The 18,877-nt window shown below is 34.8% G+C and overlaps 1 protein-coding gene across 1 annotated transcript; it reads left to right on the top strand.

Annotated features, from left to right (window-relative positions):
* Positions 1-17,113: 17,113 nt before the first annotated feature.
* Positions 17,114-17,684, top strand: LOC120072603 (VQ motif-containing protein 31). Its single transcript, XM_039025000.1, has one exon. It carries the CDS (start codon positions 17,211-17,213, stop codon positions 17,682-17,684), a length of 474 nt encoding a protein of 157 aa, XP_038880928.1. The 5' UTR covers positions 17,114-17,210.
* Positions 17,685-18,877: the final 1,193 nt, after the last annotated feature.

The raw sequence follows: 18,877 nt of genomic DNA on the forward strand, positions 1-18,877 counted from the left end.
CAAAGGCAGGAGTTCCTAACTCACTCAGGATTGAGATCATGTTACCTATGGTCATCCTAGTGAAGTGAAGTCTCTGTTATGAATGACATTATATAACGAGACCATAACACTTCGTGGTTCGGTCTTATATAAACTCCTTTGTATAGGACGCCCCCGCTCACATGTCTCTATATGAATGATCAGGATCAGACCATTTATACCAAGTCACAACACTTGTAACTATTCTACAAAGCGGGCCGCATCCGTAGCATTACCAGGATAAGGTATCCCTCCTATATCCATATACTACAGACCATTTTGGTTATCACTTAAGACATGATCCATCTGTATGTCTCCACATACATACTTAAGTTACAAACGACAACCAAGGATCTTAGTTTATTAGTTTTTGGTAAAGTAATTAAAACATCCAATGTTCCATAGATAAAAGTGAAGAAAATATCATATATTATTACATCACAAGCATTTTTTCAATATTGTGTTTACCAACTACAGGACCCAACGAGAGTTTAGAGCATCATCCTCAACACCGAGAAGGGTTTAGTCATAGTGGGACTATGATCTATTATTCATTAGAGGAATGAGTGGTACTTAAGGAGTTAGATGTAACTATAGGGGCAAAACGTAAAATTGGCCCAATTGTACTTACGAGCGATTTGTGAAGGGTCATCATATTGTTGATTGGTTATATCCAATGGACATAGAAATATATCTGTAGTGCAAAGAGTGCAGCTGTCGGTATTTTGTGAAGTGCCCGACATTTAACAAATGGTAGATATCGTGATTAAAGAGTTTAGTCATTCACGTATTGTTAGAGCTTCAAGCTATAGGTTCATAAGGTCCCCTTGGTAGCTCAATGGATTCAAGTTGAGAATAAGTTTTTGGGTTAGTTTGAAATGTTCAAATTAACAAGAGGAAATTTGATTATATATGATATAATTAAATTAATTCAATTATATATGTTATAATTGATATAATGTATTGGATACATTATTATTTGATTGGAGGAATTAATATAAATATGATTTGTATTAAATGCCATAAAAATAGAAAAAGAACTATGGTTTACATGTTGCATATGTTGCAATATTAAAACTATAGTTTATAAATATAATATGATAAGTTAGTTATTGTATTTATTTATAATTTATTAATTATGAAATAATTGATAATTCTTTTTCTCGAATAACCGACTTAGTGGTTGGTTAAACACGGTTTATGGTAATTATGAGATAAAAGGAAAAATAGTTTTCCAAATCATTCGTTGAGTAAAAACGTGTTTTACTACACGATAGCCTTAGAGCCTAAATGATTGAATAGACAAGTCTATATGATAGACTTCTTCTTTTATACGATTGGTTATCGCATACTCGATTGTCTACTTCCTCATTCCCTATATCAAAAATCATATAGAGCCCATAATTCCTGGATTCTCACACTGAGAATACCAAAGGTAATCTTGTGGTAGTGTCGAGTTTTGTTCGAGGATCGAGGATCGAGTTTAACTCGCTGGTGATCAAGGATTTTCTAGTTGGTCGTTGCGTTCATGTTGTTCGTTGCGTTTCTTATTGATCGAGGTAAACACTTGAAGAAAGTGTTCTTCAAAGGTATTGTTTCTCTCATCCTTTGTATTTACTAATGAAGTATGCTATAATTTATCTTTAATGCATAATTGTTTGTGTTTGATTGTAAATGTTTCTGTTCTTTCACAATGGAGTTTGGAAGATCCGCTTCTGCTCACTGGTCCTCTAGTTTTGGAGTTCCTTCAATTGGTATCAGAGCCAGGTTGTTCTGATTTTCCAAATTCCATTGCTGTAATGAATTTCATTTACAGTCTTGGTGGGTTTTAAGAATTCTTTAATGCATTTAAGTGTTAGATGTGTTTGTGGATGTGTTGATGGATGTTTACAGGATAATTATCTCTGTTTAAAGCTTTCTTTACATTTACAAGAGTTAATTTGTAAGGGCCCCTGCATTTTTGGGCATAATTAACTTGTTAACGAGTCTATATTCAAGCTTTTGTTTTGTTTGAGTCATTCATGATGAAGCTTTAGACGCATGGAGATGCTGTTCGCTTGGAGGAAGAAGATGAATCGTTGGTCGCATCGTGTAGCCCAAGCTAAACGATCATTTAGATTTGGCTACGCAATCATGTAGAGAAGTTCTACTCGATCATGTATTACTTGCTAAATAATCGTATAGCTAATGCTACACGATCGAGTAAAAGAGTTTACTTGATCGTGTTACGTTGGCTACTCAACCGCATAAACGCTCGGGGTAAACGATAGCTGAGTATATAATACTTGACGCATGGCTAGCATGCTAAACGATCATGTAGGCTAGCATGCTCATCGCATAGTCACTGAGACAATCACTCGGTATACAATACTCGACGCTTGCTCCTCGATCATTTAGACAATCATGCTCATCGCATAGTTGTTGTCTACACGATCGTGTAGCATGCATTACTCGATGTGCGCTGCACGATCGCGTGGGCCTTCATGCTCATTGCTATAAAAGTTAAACAACATGCAGCAAAAGTATCAAGGATCCATGAGCATTCTAATTCACTAATTTTGGCAACACTAAAGCACGCTCTTCATAAAAAATGGGTTTTCAGAACATACCTTTGATGAACTCTTCAAGAAAATGTTTATTCAGCTGCTGTCTTCACTTGATATCAACGTGAACCACCTCAAAGCCTTCTCTACTATGCTCTTGGAGCCTTAGGCAGAGTTGTGGGACTCAAGAACAACTTGAAGATGTGGAGAAACAAGAAAAGCTCACAGCAACAAGTTGAAGAAGACAGTCTCTTCTTCACCAAAATTTCTCTCAAAATTCTGTATCCTTCTTCATTCTCCAACAACTCCAATCTTCTTTATATATTAAGATGAACATGAAAAGAGATGGAGTGCATGGCTTGCAGCTCATGCTTGGAGAATCAAAATAGAGAAGAAAATGCTTTATGTGTGAGCATAAAGATGATGATAATGGAGAAAACCCTTTTTTCACTTTGTGCAATCCATGCAAAACGTTTTTTCATTTTTCATTTTAAAACACAAAATGACTTTTAAATCATTTTAATTTAAAATTTTATTTTCTTCAATTAATTTCTTAAATTAACTTTTTAAAAAAATTAATTTAATATCAATATTAAATTAATTTTTGCACAATAATCATCTTTATATATTTAAATCATATTTAAATATTTATTCTCTTGTTCCATTTAATTTGAACATTTCAAATTAATTTCTCAAGCTACCCTAAAGCTTACCCATTTACGAGCTAGTAGGGGGACCTCGCGGACCTACAGATCATGGGCTCCAACGATCCAAGATTAATCAGCTAAACTCATTAGACTGATCTAACCCCCATTCGTTAACTAATGGGTGATTCCACTAAAGCCCATAGCTGAACTCCCCTCACTGTAGATATATTATGTCCACTCGATATAACCATGATTAGTAAGTTAACCCTTCACAGGTTGCTCGTAATAACGGTTGGGTCGAATCTCTGTTTTATCCCCGTAATTACCTCTTGTTTCTTAAGTTCCACTGATCCCCTAATGAACAATTGATTTGTGATCCAATCAACAAATCGAATCCCTCTCAGGCCAATGAGAGGGTGAGGCCTCTTGTTCAAGACCCAGAATCAGCACTTGAAGGGAACAACCTCTCTACTAACCCTGATCGGGTAGGAGTGAATTCTTTCTTGTACCCTATGTTCCTAGCTATTCATTCGGTCTTATCCTCAAAATGGTAAGCTTATTGAGCAGAGGAAATTGGTCTACTCTCACTATTTGCAGATCAAAGGATAATCCCGAACAAACAGGAGTTCATAGTTAGCTCAGGATTAAGTTAAATTACCTATGTCATCACTTCGAAATAGTCAGTCTTAAACAGTAAACATCGTTATAAAGTAAGAGTGACAGGTTTCATAGTTCGATCTTGCACAAAACTCATTTGCACAGGACACCCCTACTCCTCATGTCTCAACATGCACGAATTAGGATCACCTCGTATGTAGCACTTTACAACACTTTGTAACAACTACAGAGTAGGCCGCATCTAATAGTGTTACCAGAATAAGGTACCCATCCTTATTCATATACTATAAATCATTTTGACTATTTACTCGAACCTGATCCATTTATATGTCTCCACATAAAGTTCAAGTAATCATATAATAGTCAAGGGACTTAGGTTTATTGGATTTCTAAAAACAATATATTCAACAACAACTTTATTGAATTCTCAGAATAAGTTCTATTGTTTACAAACCACGAGTTTTAGGACATAAAACCCAACAATCGCATAGTCCAAAGGCACTTGATCAATGCTACTTGATTGTTTATACTCAATAGGCATTACTCGACGATCTGAAGGAAATGCTACACAATCAAATGACGAGGCTTCGCTCGGGCGGTTCAAGACCTGGTTCACATGTTTGAACCAATTGACTCGATTCTTTAATAATAGTTAGCTTTATTTTTTCGGTTTTGAGGCTAATTATCTCGGTCAATCAATTTTTTAATGAATGTACATGTGATGTATGTTTAATTATATGGCAAATGTATTTCATATAGTTTTAAAACCCACCATAGATTATGCATTTATTCATGCATCATCTTTATATTATAAGTGTTATAATATAGTAGTTTGCATGATTAAATTACATTAAAGCATGCTCATGCATCATATAATGTAAGAGTTATAATATATGCATGCATTAAGCATATGCATGCATCATCTTTATATTATAAGTGTTATAGTATAAGGGTGTATGTTAGCATGTATACTTAATTCATTACTTGTAAATATAAAAGATATATTTAGTATTAAATGAACATTGCATGAAGCATGACACTTAGGTTTATTTATAAAAGTTATAAATACCTTGTGAATGTCCAGGTTAGCAATGTGGTTGATTTTAGTTGTTTCATTTTTTATAAGTGTTATAATTAATGAAGTTAGAACTAAAATAAATAAGAAAGATATGCATATAAACTTAGGCTTTAATCATGTTTTAAAAGAGTTTTAAAATTTGATTGAGATAGACCTAAGATCATGGTTCTAATGAGATTAGATACCTAAGTTTAATATTTTAATTTAGTTTAATAGGATTAAATTGACTAATAAAAGATTAAATATGTACCAAATCTATTAGAAGGGACCTTTTGGCTAAGGCTTGTCCTGGCTAGGCTGGGGTACTTAAGTCGATGGAAACGTCGCACCCCTACCTAGGAACCTACCTGGAAAGGTGAATTAGTTAGATTTGCTGCATGCATGCAAATTTGATGATAGTCTATTAAAATGTTTAATAAGATTAGAATCAAACTTGTTTAATCATCAAAAGCAAGAGTTGTTTTTGAGAAAATTAAATACCCACTTAGATAAAATCAGTAGCCGGATTTTCTAAGTTAATAAATCCCTAGGTAGAACATTCAGTGGGAGGTACTTGGGGTATATGATACTTCACTTTACCTTTACACGTTTCTCCCTAAAAAGTTCACACCCTGAGATCTTTCCTCGGCCTCGAGGCACCCTGGGAGTGTCCCCCTATAGGATGACATTTGGGTAGGTCAATACCAAGGTGAATGAAGAGAATGTTCATAGTAAGTGGGAGTGGGATGTGTGATAACATATCCCTTGGTCTTTCCCATTAGGTTGGATAAAGTTTTCGTGCAGTGCCTCGAGGACCCTGGGAGTGTCCCCCTAAAGGATGGTTGTATTTGCACAACTCTTTATCTAATCTATAGAAATGGATAGAGTTGCTTTAGTCTTTTGTTCTAATATGATTTTTCCCTACTGTGGGTGCATTAGGCAGGACTCTAGGGCCTAAAATGAGGGGTTACACTTACACGGAATTGTTAAGGATGTTAACAAATTCTGGACCGAACAATGGTGACTGTTAGATTCAGTTACAAGGAGTTATTTCTGTCTAATGGTTGAGATTGTCTCATCCCAGTGAAGGGGCACTTGATCACCCCAACGGTGACTTTTGTCTTGCCTCACTAGGACATCATTGCAAAATAAATGTCACTTAAGGGTATAATAGAACTATTTTGCTAAAACTAAATTAGTGTTAAAAGTAGTAATGCAAGTAGACTCATTAAGTTTGTTCTTTTTTCAGCAACTTTATTATTATGGCTATCGCTACTCTTGCTCTTTTAGCCGCTGAAAAACTGACTGTCGAGAACTACACTAGTTGAAAAAACACAATCAACACGATACTTATCATCGGTGATCTGAGGTTTGTCCTTATGGAGGATTGTCCTCCTATTCCACCTCCCAACACAGCTCGAAATGTTCGAGAGGCATACGAGAAATGGACATGGGCGAATGAGAAGGCCCAAGCATATATCTTGGCCAGCCTTAATGACGTTTTGGCCAAGAAGCATGAGCACATGATCATTGCATGCGAGATCATGGAGTCCCTAAGGGGAATGTTCGGACAACCATCCGCACAACGTAGGCACGACGCTCTAAAGTTCATCTGTAACTCCAAAATGAAGGTGGGTACATCTGTTCGTGAATCTATTCTGAACATGATGGTCCACTTCAATGTGGCAGAGATGAACGGGTCAAGCATTGATGAGGCTAGCCAGGTTAGCATTATTCTAGAGTCATTACCAGAAAGTTTCCTTCATTTTGTAAGCAACGCTGTTCTGAAAAGGGTGGATTACAACCTTACAAGTCTACTGAATGAGTTGCAGACATTCCAATCATTGCTGAAAAGTAAGGATAAGAAGGTTGGTGAGGAAAATGTTGCTTCATCTTCCAAAAAGTTGCATCGAGGTTCGACCTCTAGAACTAAGTCTGCACCTTCTTCTTCCGGCACCAGCAAGTGGAAGAAGAATAAGGGTAGTAAGGGGAAGGAGAAGGCGCCTGCTAACCCACAACCTACCGCTCCATGGGGTAGGTGACTAGTGCCAATTGACAAGGGAAAATATTTTCATTGCAATTAAGACGGGCACTGGAAGCAGAACTGCCTATGTTATTTGGCTGAGAAGAAGAAGGCCAAACAAGGTAAATATGATTTAATGATTTTGGAGACTTGTTTAGTGGAGAATGATGATTCTACCTAGATTATAGACTCTGAGGCCACTAATTATGTTTGTTCTTCATTTCAAGAAATTAGTTCCTCGCAGCAGCTTGAGGCTGGTTAGATGACAATGCGGGTCGGAACCGGGCACATCGTCTCAACTATGGTAGTGGAAGGCCTCCGATTGACTTTACATAATAGATTTATCATTATGAATGATGTGTGTATAGTTCCTGAGTTAAAGTGAACTTAATTTCGGTAAAGTCGTTGCTTGAATGTAAATACACCTTGATTTTTTCAGTAAATAAAGTGTTTATTTCAAAAGATAGTGTCGATATATGTTTAGCTCAACTAGAAAAAAATTTGTATGTGCTAAGGCTGTTAGCAACAAATTTCCTCCATAACATAGAGATGTTTAAAACTATCGTAACTCAAAACAAACGACTTAAAGTTTCTCCTAAAGAAAATGCTCAACTTTGGAACCTACGTTTAGGGCACATTGTCACACCCCCTCCCAGACTACTCTCTGAGCCTAGGAAAGGACATGACTGCAACAATTATCAACTCTTTTACTGACACTTACTGCCTAATAACTCTAGCAAAAATGCTCTGATACCAAGTTGTCACACCCTGCCTCGAGCTCGCCTCTTGAGCCCGAGGAGAGGCGTGAGGGACCGCAGATACCACCCTTTTATGATACCTACTGTCCATCTCAACCTTACTACCCTCAATAAATGTTAAGCAAAAGATGTAATCAACAATTATTTGACTAACTCATTTTATTACCAACAACACAATGTTTATACAACTCTCAGGATTAAACTACAAAGTTTACATCAACAACTCTAAATGCTGAAAGTGTGGCTGTGGCTTGTGGCAGACCTTGGCCTTAGTAGCATCTTGGAACTACTCAACCTTCACTACCTGGGGGGTGGGGGTGGGAAGATAAAACATGGAAAACGTGAGCTACAAAGCTCAGTGAGTGGCGGTTTTGTACAAACATAGGTTTGATTTCAGAAATTCATTTTTGGGAATATAATTCCACAATCAACAACAATCACATAACAAAATGTAACCACCCCAGCTTGTCAGTTGGACAACTTTGGCATGATCATGTATCTTCCCTCGGTATTCTCCGCGAATAACTCGCGATGACCAACTTGGACACAAACCTATAGTCCGCCGAGTATATTATTAGTTCCTGCTAGACATGCTTGAGTATGTTGACAATTCCAGTCAGGTACCTTGACAATCCCAACCAAGCATCCATAAGGCATGCTAACAGTATCCCGAGTACAAATACCGTTGCAACACAATAACACACATATTATGACAACAACACATCAACAATCAAATTCAGGCAAAACACATTTCCCGATCATGCCAATATTTCAAATATACATAGTAATCAATCACATATATACATAGTAATCAATCATACAAACAATAGAATAACCATTCACCTTGGTTGGTTAGGAACTTTCCTCTCCGAAGTTCCTTAGGTTTCCTTGGTTTCCCTTTTTGGACCCTAAATTCTAGATTTAGCTACAAGCTTAGGTTACTCATAGTTCCAGACCTTATTTTAAGATACTTCCTTCTATAAATATGTTCTAAATTGTCTCAGGAAGCTTACCTTAAAATCTTAGCTTAGAACTCCTCGTGGTTTGGCCATAATCCTCAAATCATTAAGACTGGCTCAAGCTTATCCAAGAGCTTGACCATTCTGTCTTTTCCTGGCGCCACATCTTCTCTTAGCTTGAAAAGGGTTTAGTCATAGTGAGACTATGATCTATTATTCATTAGAGGAATCAGTGGTACTTAAGAAGTTAGATGGAACTACAAGGACAAAACGACAAATTGGCCTAGCTGTACCTACAAGCGATTTGTGAAGGGTCATCGTACTATTGATTGGTTATATCCAATGGACATAGAAATATATCTGTAGTGTGAAGAGTGCAGCTATCGGTATTTAGTAGAGTGCCTGGCAGTTAACAAGTGGTGGATATTGTGATTAAAGAGTTTAGTCAGTTATTCACGTACTGTTGAAGCTTCAAGCTACAGGTCCATAAGATCCCCTTGGTAGCTCAATGGATTCAAGTTGAGAATCAGTTTTTGGGTTAGTTTGAAATGTTCAAATTAACAAGAGGAAATTTGATTATATACAATATAATTAAATTAATTCAATTATATATGAAATAATTGATATAATGTATTTGATACATTATTATTTGATTGGAGGAATTAATATAAATATGATTTGTATTAAATGCCATAAAAATAGAAAAAAAACTATGGTTTACATGTTGCATATGATGCAATATTAAAACTATAGATTATAAATATAATATGATAAGTTACTTATTGTATTTATTTATAATTTATTAATTATGAAATAATTGGTAATTCTTTTTCTCGAATAACCGACTTAGTGGTTGGTTAAACACGGTTTATGGTAAATGTGAGATAAAAGGAAAAATAGTAATAATTCATTGTAGGGTGGGGTCCCTTATTCAAGACCTGGATTCAGTACTTAAGAGAACAACCTTTCTTCTATCCCTAAATCGGGTAGGTGTGAGTTCCTTATTACACCCTATATCCCTAGCTATCTATCCGGTCTTACCCCTAAAATGGGAGATGTATTGAGCCAGCGTTGTTGAGCCAATCCTCATCTATGTAAATTTAAGAATAATCCCAAATAAACAGGAGTTCATAATTAGTCCAGGATTAAGATCGAGTTACCTAGGTTATCTAGGCGAAATAGTCAGTCTTAAACAGTAAACAACGTTATAAAGTAAGAGTGACTTATTTCTTGGTTCGATCTTACGCAAATTCATTGCATAGAACACCCCTACTCCTCATGTCAATACATGAACGAATCAAGATCTCTTTGTTTGTAGCACTTTACAACAAATTGTAATAACTATAGAGTGGTCCACATCCAATAGTGTTATTAGAATAAGGCACCCAACCTTATTCATATATTGTAGATCATTTTGACTATTTTCTCGAATCTGATCCACTTTTATGTCTCCACATAAAGTTCAAGTATTCATATAATAGCCATGAATCTTAGTTTATTGGATTTAGACTTTATAAGTGCAATTTATAGATTTAATAACTTTATTGAAGTAATGTCGAATAACATCTTTATTGATAATAGAATATATTTAACTTTACAAACTGTGAGTTTTAGGACATACAACCTAACATGTATGTCCTAAAACTCGCAGTTTGTAATGTTAAGCATGTTCTATTATCAATAAAGATGTTGTTGACGTTTATTCAATAAAACTGTTGTTGAATATGTGAATTGCAGTTGTGAAGACTAAATCCAATAAACTAAAGATCCATTACTATTATATGAGTACATGAACTTTATGTGGAGATATAAGAGTGGATCAAGTTCAATAAATAGCCAAAATGGTCTATAGTATACGAATAAAGCTGGGTATCTTATTCTGGTAACGTTATCGGATGTGACCCACTCCGTAGTTGTTACGATTTGTTATAAACTACTACAAACGAAGTGATCCTGATTCGTTCATGTATTGACATGAGAAGCAAGGGCGTCCTATGCAATGAGTTTGCATAAGATCAGACCAAGAATTAAGTCACTCTTACTTTATAACGTCTTTTACTGTTTAAGATTGACTATTTCAAAGCGATGACCTAGGTAACTTGACCTTAATCCTGAGCTAACTATGAACTCCTGTTTATTCATGATTATCCTTAGATTTGCATGGACGATGGTTGGCTCAACAATGCTGACTCAATAAGCCTCCCATTTTTGGGGGTAAGATCGAGTAGATAGCTGAGGACATAGGATGCAAGACGGAATTCACTCCTACCTGATTTTAGGGATAGTAGAGAGGTTGTTCCCTTAAGTGTTGACTATGGGTCTTGAAAAAGGGGCCCCCACCCTCTATGGCCCAAGATGGACTTGATTTAGTGATTGGATTACAAACCAATTGTTCATTAGAGGATTAATGGGACTTAAGGAGCAAAATGTAATCTCGGAGGTAAAACAACTTTTGACCCAACCGTTATTACGAACAACCTTTGAAGGGTGAACTTACTAATCATGGTTATATCGAGTGAACATAATATATCTACAGTGAGGGGAGTGCAACTACTGAACTTTAGTGGAGTGACCCAGTAGTTAACGAATGGTGGTTAATTAGGTTAAAGAGTTTAGCCGGTTAATCTCGGATCGTTGGAGCCCATGATTTGTAGGTCCATGAGGTCTCTCTACTAGCTCATATCAGACTAAACATTAGAACAACGTGACGAACTTCAAATTCGATTTTTGGAACAAAGTGTTAAATATATACGATATATTTACCATAATGTTTAATTGTGAATTAAGCATAAAGAGATAGAAAATAGGAGATATTTAAATAAGATTTAAATATCAAGATTATGAATAGGGATTCATACTGATTTTGATTAGTGTTGGATTTAATATTAAACTAAATTAATTAAAATTTTTAATTAATTATTTAATATTAATTTCATTTTAAGATTGATTATTAGCACTAATTTTGAAATTAAATTGAATTAGTCAAAATTGCATTAAAAGTCAAATTGTTGACTAGGTAAAAAATGCAATGAAAGTCAAATTGTTAACTTTTGACTTTGAAAGTCAAAAAGACAATTTTGTCTTTAGACTTTGAGAGTCAAATTTTGATCATTGACCAAGTCAGTGGAAAAATCCAACATTTGTGAGTGGGAAATGCCAATTTTTACATTTCTAAGTGTTGTCTTCATTTGAAGACACTTGCCCATCTAAATCCCACTTTGAGTTAGTTGATTTTTTAGTGTCATATTCTCATCAAACTCAAAGTTGCATGTTTTGCATGTAATGGTATTTAAAAGAAAGAGTTCAATAATTTTTAAACTTCTTGGCTAAAGTGAAAATTGATGAGATTATGTGATAATCTCATTACAATTTTCTCTCAAAGACTTAACCTTTTCCTCTCCAAATTAGTCACTCAACGGATTCCACCATCCCGTTCTAAGTCCTAAGAATAGTCGAACAGACTCTCATGGTGGTCTACGAACTGTTCATGAGGAGATTGAAGCTAAATTGGAGAAGCTTTGGCACTACAAAGGTTGTATTTTTTCTTCCCATTTTATTTGTTTTTAACTGCATGTTTATCCTTTGTAATTAACCTAATTAGAGTACTTTAGATCTGTTTTTCTTCCGCTGCACATGTGTTCATTCCATCATATATGGCATACTATATGCACATACAAGATTTACTTAATTATAACATACATTCATAATGCATAAATAATTAAACATATACTGATATGGACCAGTTTTGGCATTTCAAGTTAACCTAAATTATTACAATAATAATAATAAAAACTCTCAAATTGCTTATGGTCTTCACGAACCAACTCGAACCGTTTGAACCAGACCTTCAAAACACCAAAAGGGGTTTAACCGACCAAAATCGAGCTGAACTAGACCATAATGAACTGGACCACCTAAAACGGTTCACCCTCGAATCGGTTGAGCTGCGCGCGCGTGTTTCCAGATAGGATCGAGCACGACATTGCAACGCTTTGGGCTGTTCTTCATTTTCTGGGCTGAATGATGAGCAGCGTTGCAACACTGCCTGATAGTAGCTTGAAACTAAGTTTTCTGCTGCTGACCTCTCTTGTTTCTTTCTTGAATTACAACATAATTATAACTCTATTGACTCTAGCAAATTTAAAAACTCTTAATCACACATTAAAGCCTATAAACAAAGAGCCAATTACAACAATTAACACTTAATTGAAGAGAATTTTAATGCAAAAACTGAAAATATCCATATCAGTCACCATTTTCATACAACCTATGAAAAACACCCACCAAGCTAAAATTACCATGAATTAAGTGTTTAAGTCATACTCTGATACCAATTATTGAATTTAACAAGTAATCAGCAGAAAAATTCAGGATCATTAAGCACTCTAATGCATCAATTTTAGCATTTATGAAAGCATGTTCATAATAGAAAAAGAGGGTTTGAAGTATACCTTTATAGAACTCCTTTAATCCACGAAATCAACTTCAAATTTGACTCCAAAAGCTTATAGACCACTAATGGATCTTCCTTACTATTCTCTTGGACTTCAATTGAATTGTGGGATAAAATGAGTTGTTAATTGAAGAGAATTTTTAGGAAAAAGGCTGGTTCTTCTTAATGTTGAAGAACACTTCTTCAACAATGAACAACCAGCAAAATTCTACATGCATCAATGGATATTCAACTCAACTACACTGTTTTGTCCACTTCTTACATGCAATCAGATTACATAAGAAATGGACAGCTCCTACTTGAACATCTTAGTGGATTTGGACAGAATGGTGAGTTTGAAAGTGGGAAAAATCCACTAAAATTGGACGTTTCCAATTAAATCTAATTTATTTTTTAAAATTGAAATTTGAATTAAAATTAATTTTGTATTCAATTTTAATTTTCTAAAAATCAAATGAAAAACAAAATTGATTGTAAATATTTTGAATTTTCACAAAATTCAAAAATTCAAATTGAAACAAAAATTAATTCAAATTATTAATTTTAAATAAAAACCATTTAATTAATTAATATAATTTAATATCTAATATTAAATTATTTACACCACTAATTTCACAAACATGAATCCCCATTCATATAATGTTAATATTTAAATCATATTTAAATATTATTCGATTCTCCAATGTTGTTTAATTCGATAATTAAACGTGTAATTATATTGTATATAATTACTAATTCTCTCAGTTTGAATTTGAACGTTTTAAATTCTCTTATCACTCTATTCTAGGGTTTAATCTGTTTTTGAGCTAGTAGGGGGACCTAATGGACCTACAGATCATGGGCTCCAACAATCCGAGATTAACTGGATAAACTCTTTAACCTAATTAGCCAACATTCATTAACTATCAGGTCACTCCACTAAAGTCCAGTAATTGCAATCCTCTCACCGTAAATATAATTATAATTGTGTCTACTCAATAAAACCATAATTAGTTAACCTTTCACAGGTTGTTCGTAATAATGGCTGGGTCAATAGCTGTTTTACCCTCGAGATTACATCTTGTTCCTTAAGTCCCACTGATCCTCTAATGAATAATTGGTTTGTGATCCAGTCACTAAACCTAGTCCCTCTCGGGCCAATAAGAGGGGAGGCTCTATGTTCAAGACCCGAAGTCAGCACTTAAGGGAACAACCTCTCCACTATCCCTAAAAGCGGCTAGGAGTGAGTTCTATTTTGCACCCTATGTCCCCAGTTATTTACCCAGTCTTACCCCTGAAATTGGAGGCTTATTGAGCTGGCGCTATTGAGCCAACCCTCACCCATGCAAATCTAAGAATAATCCCAGATAAACAGGAGTTCATAGTTAGTTCAGAATTAAGGTCAAGTTACCTAGGTCATCGCTTTGAAATAGTCCATCTTAAAGAGTAAACAACGTTATAAAGTAAGAGTGACTAATTTCTTGGTCTGATCTTATAGAAACTCTTTCCATAGAATGCCGCCACTCGAACGTCTCCACATGAACGCATTACTTCATTTGTAGTACTTTAAAATAATTATAACATCTACAAAGTGGATAACATCTGATAGTGTCCCCGGAATAAGGTACCCAACCTTATTCGTATATTATAGATCATTTTGGCTTTTTACTCGAAATTGATCCACTCTTATGTCTCCACATAAAGTTCAAGTACTCATGTAATAGTCATGGATCTTAGTTTATTGGATTTAGGTTACTTCTAAAATGAAATGATCAATTCAAATATTCAACAACAACTTTATTGAATCAAACTTCAATATCATCTATATCGATTAATAGAATAAGTTTATTATTTACAAACCACAAGTTTTAGGACATGAAACCCAACAACCACATGAAATGGATTTGTCACATCCTTCCACAATAGCGAAACATGAAAAATATTGTGAATTGTGGAGAGAGATGATGGCAATGCCAACCTATAAACTACATGGCCAATATACTCCAATACCTCGAAAGGTCCAATAAATCGTGGACTTTGTTTTCCCTTCCTACCAAACCTTAGAATGCCTTTCATAGGTGCTAATTTCAAAAATACCTTATCACCAGTTTCAAATTCTAGGTCTTTACGCCTAACATCGGCGTAACTTTTTTGTCTGCTCTAAGGTGTTTGCATGTGTCGGATCTTTTGTATTTCCTCATTTGTTGTCTGCACTAACTTAGGTCCTAGCAACTTCCATTCACCAACCTCATCCCACATACAGGAAACCTGCAACTCTTCCTATATAGAGCCTCAAATGGCAACGTGCCAATACTAGTCTGGTGACTGTTAATGTAAGCAAACTTCATAAGATGCAAATGAGAGTCCCAGCTCCTCGAAAACTTCCACCCACAAACACATGACATATTCTCCAATTTTTGGTTCAAACGCTCTGTTTGACCATTAGTCTGTGGGTGAAAAACTGTAATAAAATATGACTGGGTATCTAACACCTTCTAGGAGACTCTTCCAAAAATGGATGTAAAATGTGGGTCGCGTTTGACATAACTAAAACTAGTACCAAAAGAGGTCAACCCCTTCCATATATAACTATGAAACTTAAGATGCTGAAAATCAACAACACTTTAACACGTTCACGCTGAGAACCGTGAAAACCATTGTGAGCTTAAGAAAATCTTATCCACTACATATATATGAGCCTACCATACTATCACATGGAAATCTTCATACATGCAGTGGAGAAACTGGTCATATTATAATGCGTCATTTGAAGATAGTAACAAAACAAACTGATCAATTGAAAACTACTTCTACTTTAGAAGCGCCGACTATGATATCTTTCTTAGGGTCTACATGTCTGAGAATAGCTCTGTCTAATTAAGTCTCATTTTCATGAGAAACTCATCATGAGGCTCTATACTGTCACGGGCTATAAATCTTGCTTGAATCCATGTATGTTTGAGATATAGACTATCCCTGAATCTTTTATGTAAGCTTAATTTAGGTTAAAAAAGAAATCAATCATTTAACTTAGGCTATCCAAGTTGTTAATTGTCACAATTAAAACCTTGATACTAATGAAAATGTTGTAACTATATGGATACTATATCGAACCCAGTAGGATGATGTCATTTAGTTTAATTAGGGCAATAGTCTTAATTAATAGTTAGGATGCTTGCTCATCTTTTCCAATGAGTTTGCAGTTCGAACGTGTTGGTTAAGTTGAGAGAATCGACTATGTGCTTCCTAATAAAATGTATGTTTTGAGATTTAGTGATCGAATTGCATTAAATTATCACTTGCTCTTAGACTAGATAATTCAATTAATACTATATTTACCTGTTATCGTTACTTTCATGTTCATTATTTTTATATATTTTCTTTATCCACGACAAACCTTCCCTGATTTAACGCTTTGATTAGGAAATTAGCTTAGTGAAACAATTATCACGTTTCCCTGCAAACCAACCTATTCTGCTAATTCTACCTAGTATTAGGCGTTGTATTGATAGGTAGTTCTAAATATTATTTAATCGTAAGAATCTTTGACAAGTTCTTGCTATCACTTATTTTAAAAGATGAAAAAAAAAAAAAAAAATCTTTTTTGATAAAAGAATTTTATACAAATTTTTATGAATTTAAGACGACAATATTTGGTTAAGCTATACATTAATTTGACATTGTATCCATCGTCAATTTTATTAACAACATGTAATTTTGAGATATTATTGATAAGGACTATGATTTTGTGCAACCTCAAACCCTCACATAGCCAGCATCTCATTTTTTTTTCCTGTTGATAATGGTCTACTGTTGTGATGTTGACCCAGTCTCTCTTTTGGTCAAAAATAGCATTTCCTTGGGAAGGAAACAATTTTTACTTTTTAAATCGATTTTGTCCTCTCACTCTCTTTTGAAAATTCACAAAGAAACAAACACATATGATGTGGCAAGACAATGGATGCCTTCAATGGAGTTTTCATTCCACAGTTTCTTTGTCCCAACCGTCTATGAGTTGTAATGTAAAATGAGAGGAAGTTCTTTTCCTTTTTGCCATTTCTTTCTTCTTCTCTCTTTCAATTTTCATTTTTTTCTTTCTTTTGGGATGACTAGAACTAGCTACCTTTTCCAAAGAATAAATAAGGTAGCATTGTGATGGAGAAGGGAGGAAGCCAAAGTCATGTTGGGTGTAAACCTTTGACGACATTCGTACAAACTGACACGACAACATTTCGGGAGGTCGTACAACGTTTGACAGGTCCATCAGAAAGCCACACGATGCAACCAAAGGCATTTGGATCAAAGAGGCCAACCACAGCCTCCAAACTCCATGAAAGGAGGCACTTAACAAGACCAAAGCTGCAAATTGTGAAACCATGTCCTTCCCATTTCAAGCCTACAACTGAACACCCTAGCTATATTACGAGCCCGGTTGGGACACCGTCGAAGATCTTGTCGAAGCTATCGATTGGGGACGAAGAGAAAGATCAGCTGAATAATATGGAAGAAGAGAAGGCAATCAAAGAAAGGAGATTCTATTTGCATCCATCTCCAAGGTCAATGCCTGCCTATGCCCAACCAGAATTGCTTTCATTATTTCCTTTGGAATCTCCAAAAACAAGTCAGTAACCACGAAACAAAAATGAATTAATCTTTTCCAACTTGTTAATTTTTGTTCATTTTTCCAGGGATCTTCCCCACCTTTATGCCTTTTTTCCGCATGCTTGTGCATAAAGCTAAATTTAAAAAAGGAGAAAGAAAAAAAACTAAGGCGCCATTTGTTAACCATTCCATGTTTTTGATTTTTCTATTTTTTAATTTCTGTTTTGTAAACATAAAAATCATATATGTTTGGTAACTGATTTTTATTTTTTGTTTTTGAAAAACAAAAAACCACAACTTGTTTGGTAATTGTTTTTGCTTCAGTTTTATTTTTATTAAGAAAAGAATGATTTGACAACCACTTTTTATTTTTGTTTCTATATAATGAATAGTAAACTAATTTTATAATATTATTTCATCTAATTATATGTAAGGGTCAGAACTCGTTCAAGTTTTTTCATTGTAATCATCTATCAACTAAAATAAAAATATTTCATATACTTTTCACTAATCAATTAAAGGACAAATAATAGAAGAACCATATCTAAGAGGCACAAATAGAAAATAAATTGAAAATTAAAAAAATAACATAAATATTCATAATATTTAACAAAATTAAAACACAAAATTTGCAAAAATAACAATCAACGTCGAGCTTGAGTTGCCATCCAAAGTTGATCAACAATTCGATCTCTCACCAAAGCCATATGCCTAAGTTGATTTTGACTCACATTTATCTCAATAGGGGTTTTCGACATGTCTCTTCCATTCTGCATGTTTTCTTCTTCAATGATCATTGAGTCTCCATTCTATTCACTAAAAAGCTCAACACTACTATCATGCAATTTGATAAAATTATGAATGGTACAACATGCTATGAGTATAGATTTTTGTGTGGATAAAGGATATGGAGGCATTTGCTTCAAAATAGGAAATCGAGACTTTAATACCCCAAAGCACCTCTCGATCAAATTGCGAAGTGATAAATGACGATAGTTGAACAACTCTTCTTTACCTCGTAGTTGATGTCTGTCATCTCCAAAATCACACAAATGATATCTCTCTCCACGATAGGGTGATAAAAATCCAAGCATATTAGTGTAACCAGAATCAAGAAGATAATACTTATAAAAAAAACTATAATGTTACATATCTCCTGTGGGCATTGAAAATTTATTTGCAGGATCTCTAATACATTCAAGAAATATTCAAGAATAATT

The sequence above is a fragment of the Benincasa hispida genome, chromosome 3, assembly GCF_009727055.1.
Source record: "Benincasa hispida cultivar B227 chromosome 3, ASM972705v1, whole genome shotgun sequence".
NCBI classification, from domain to species: Eukaryota; Viridiplantae; Streptophyta; class Magnoliopsida; order Cucurbitales; family Cucurbitaceae; genus Benincasa; species Benincasa hispida.

What these genes read in the sequence shown, in the direction of transcription:
- LOC120072603 (XM_039025000.1), top strand. Translation starts at nt 17,211, where the DNA reads ATGGAGAAGGGAGGAAGCCAAAGTCATGTTGGGTGTAAACCTTTGACG.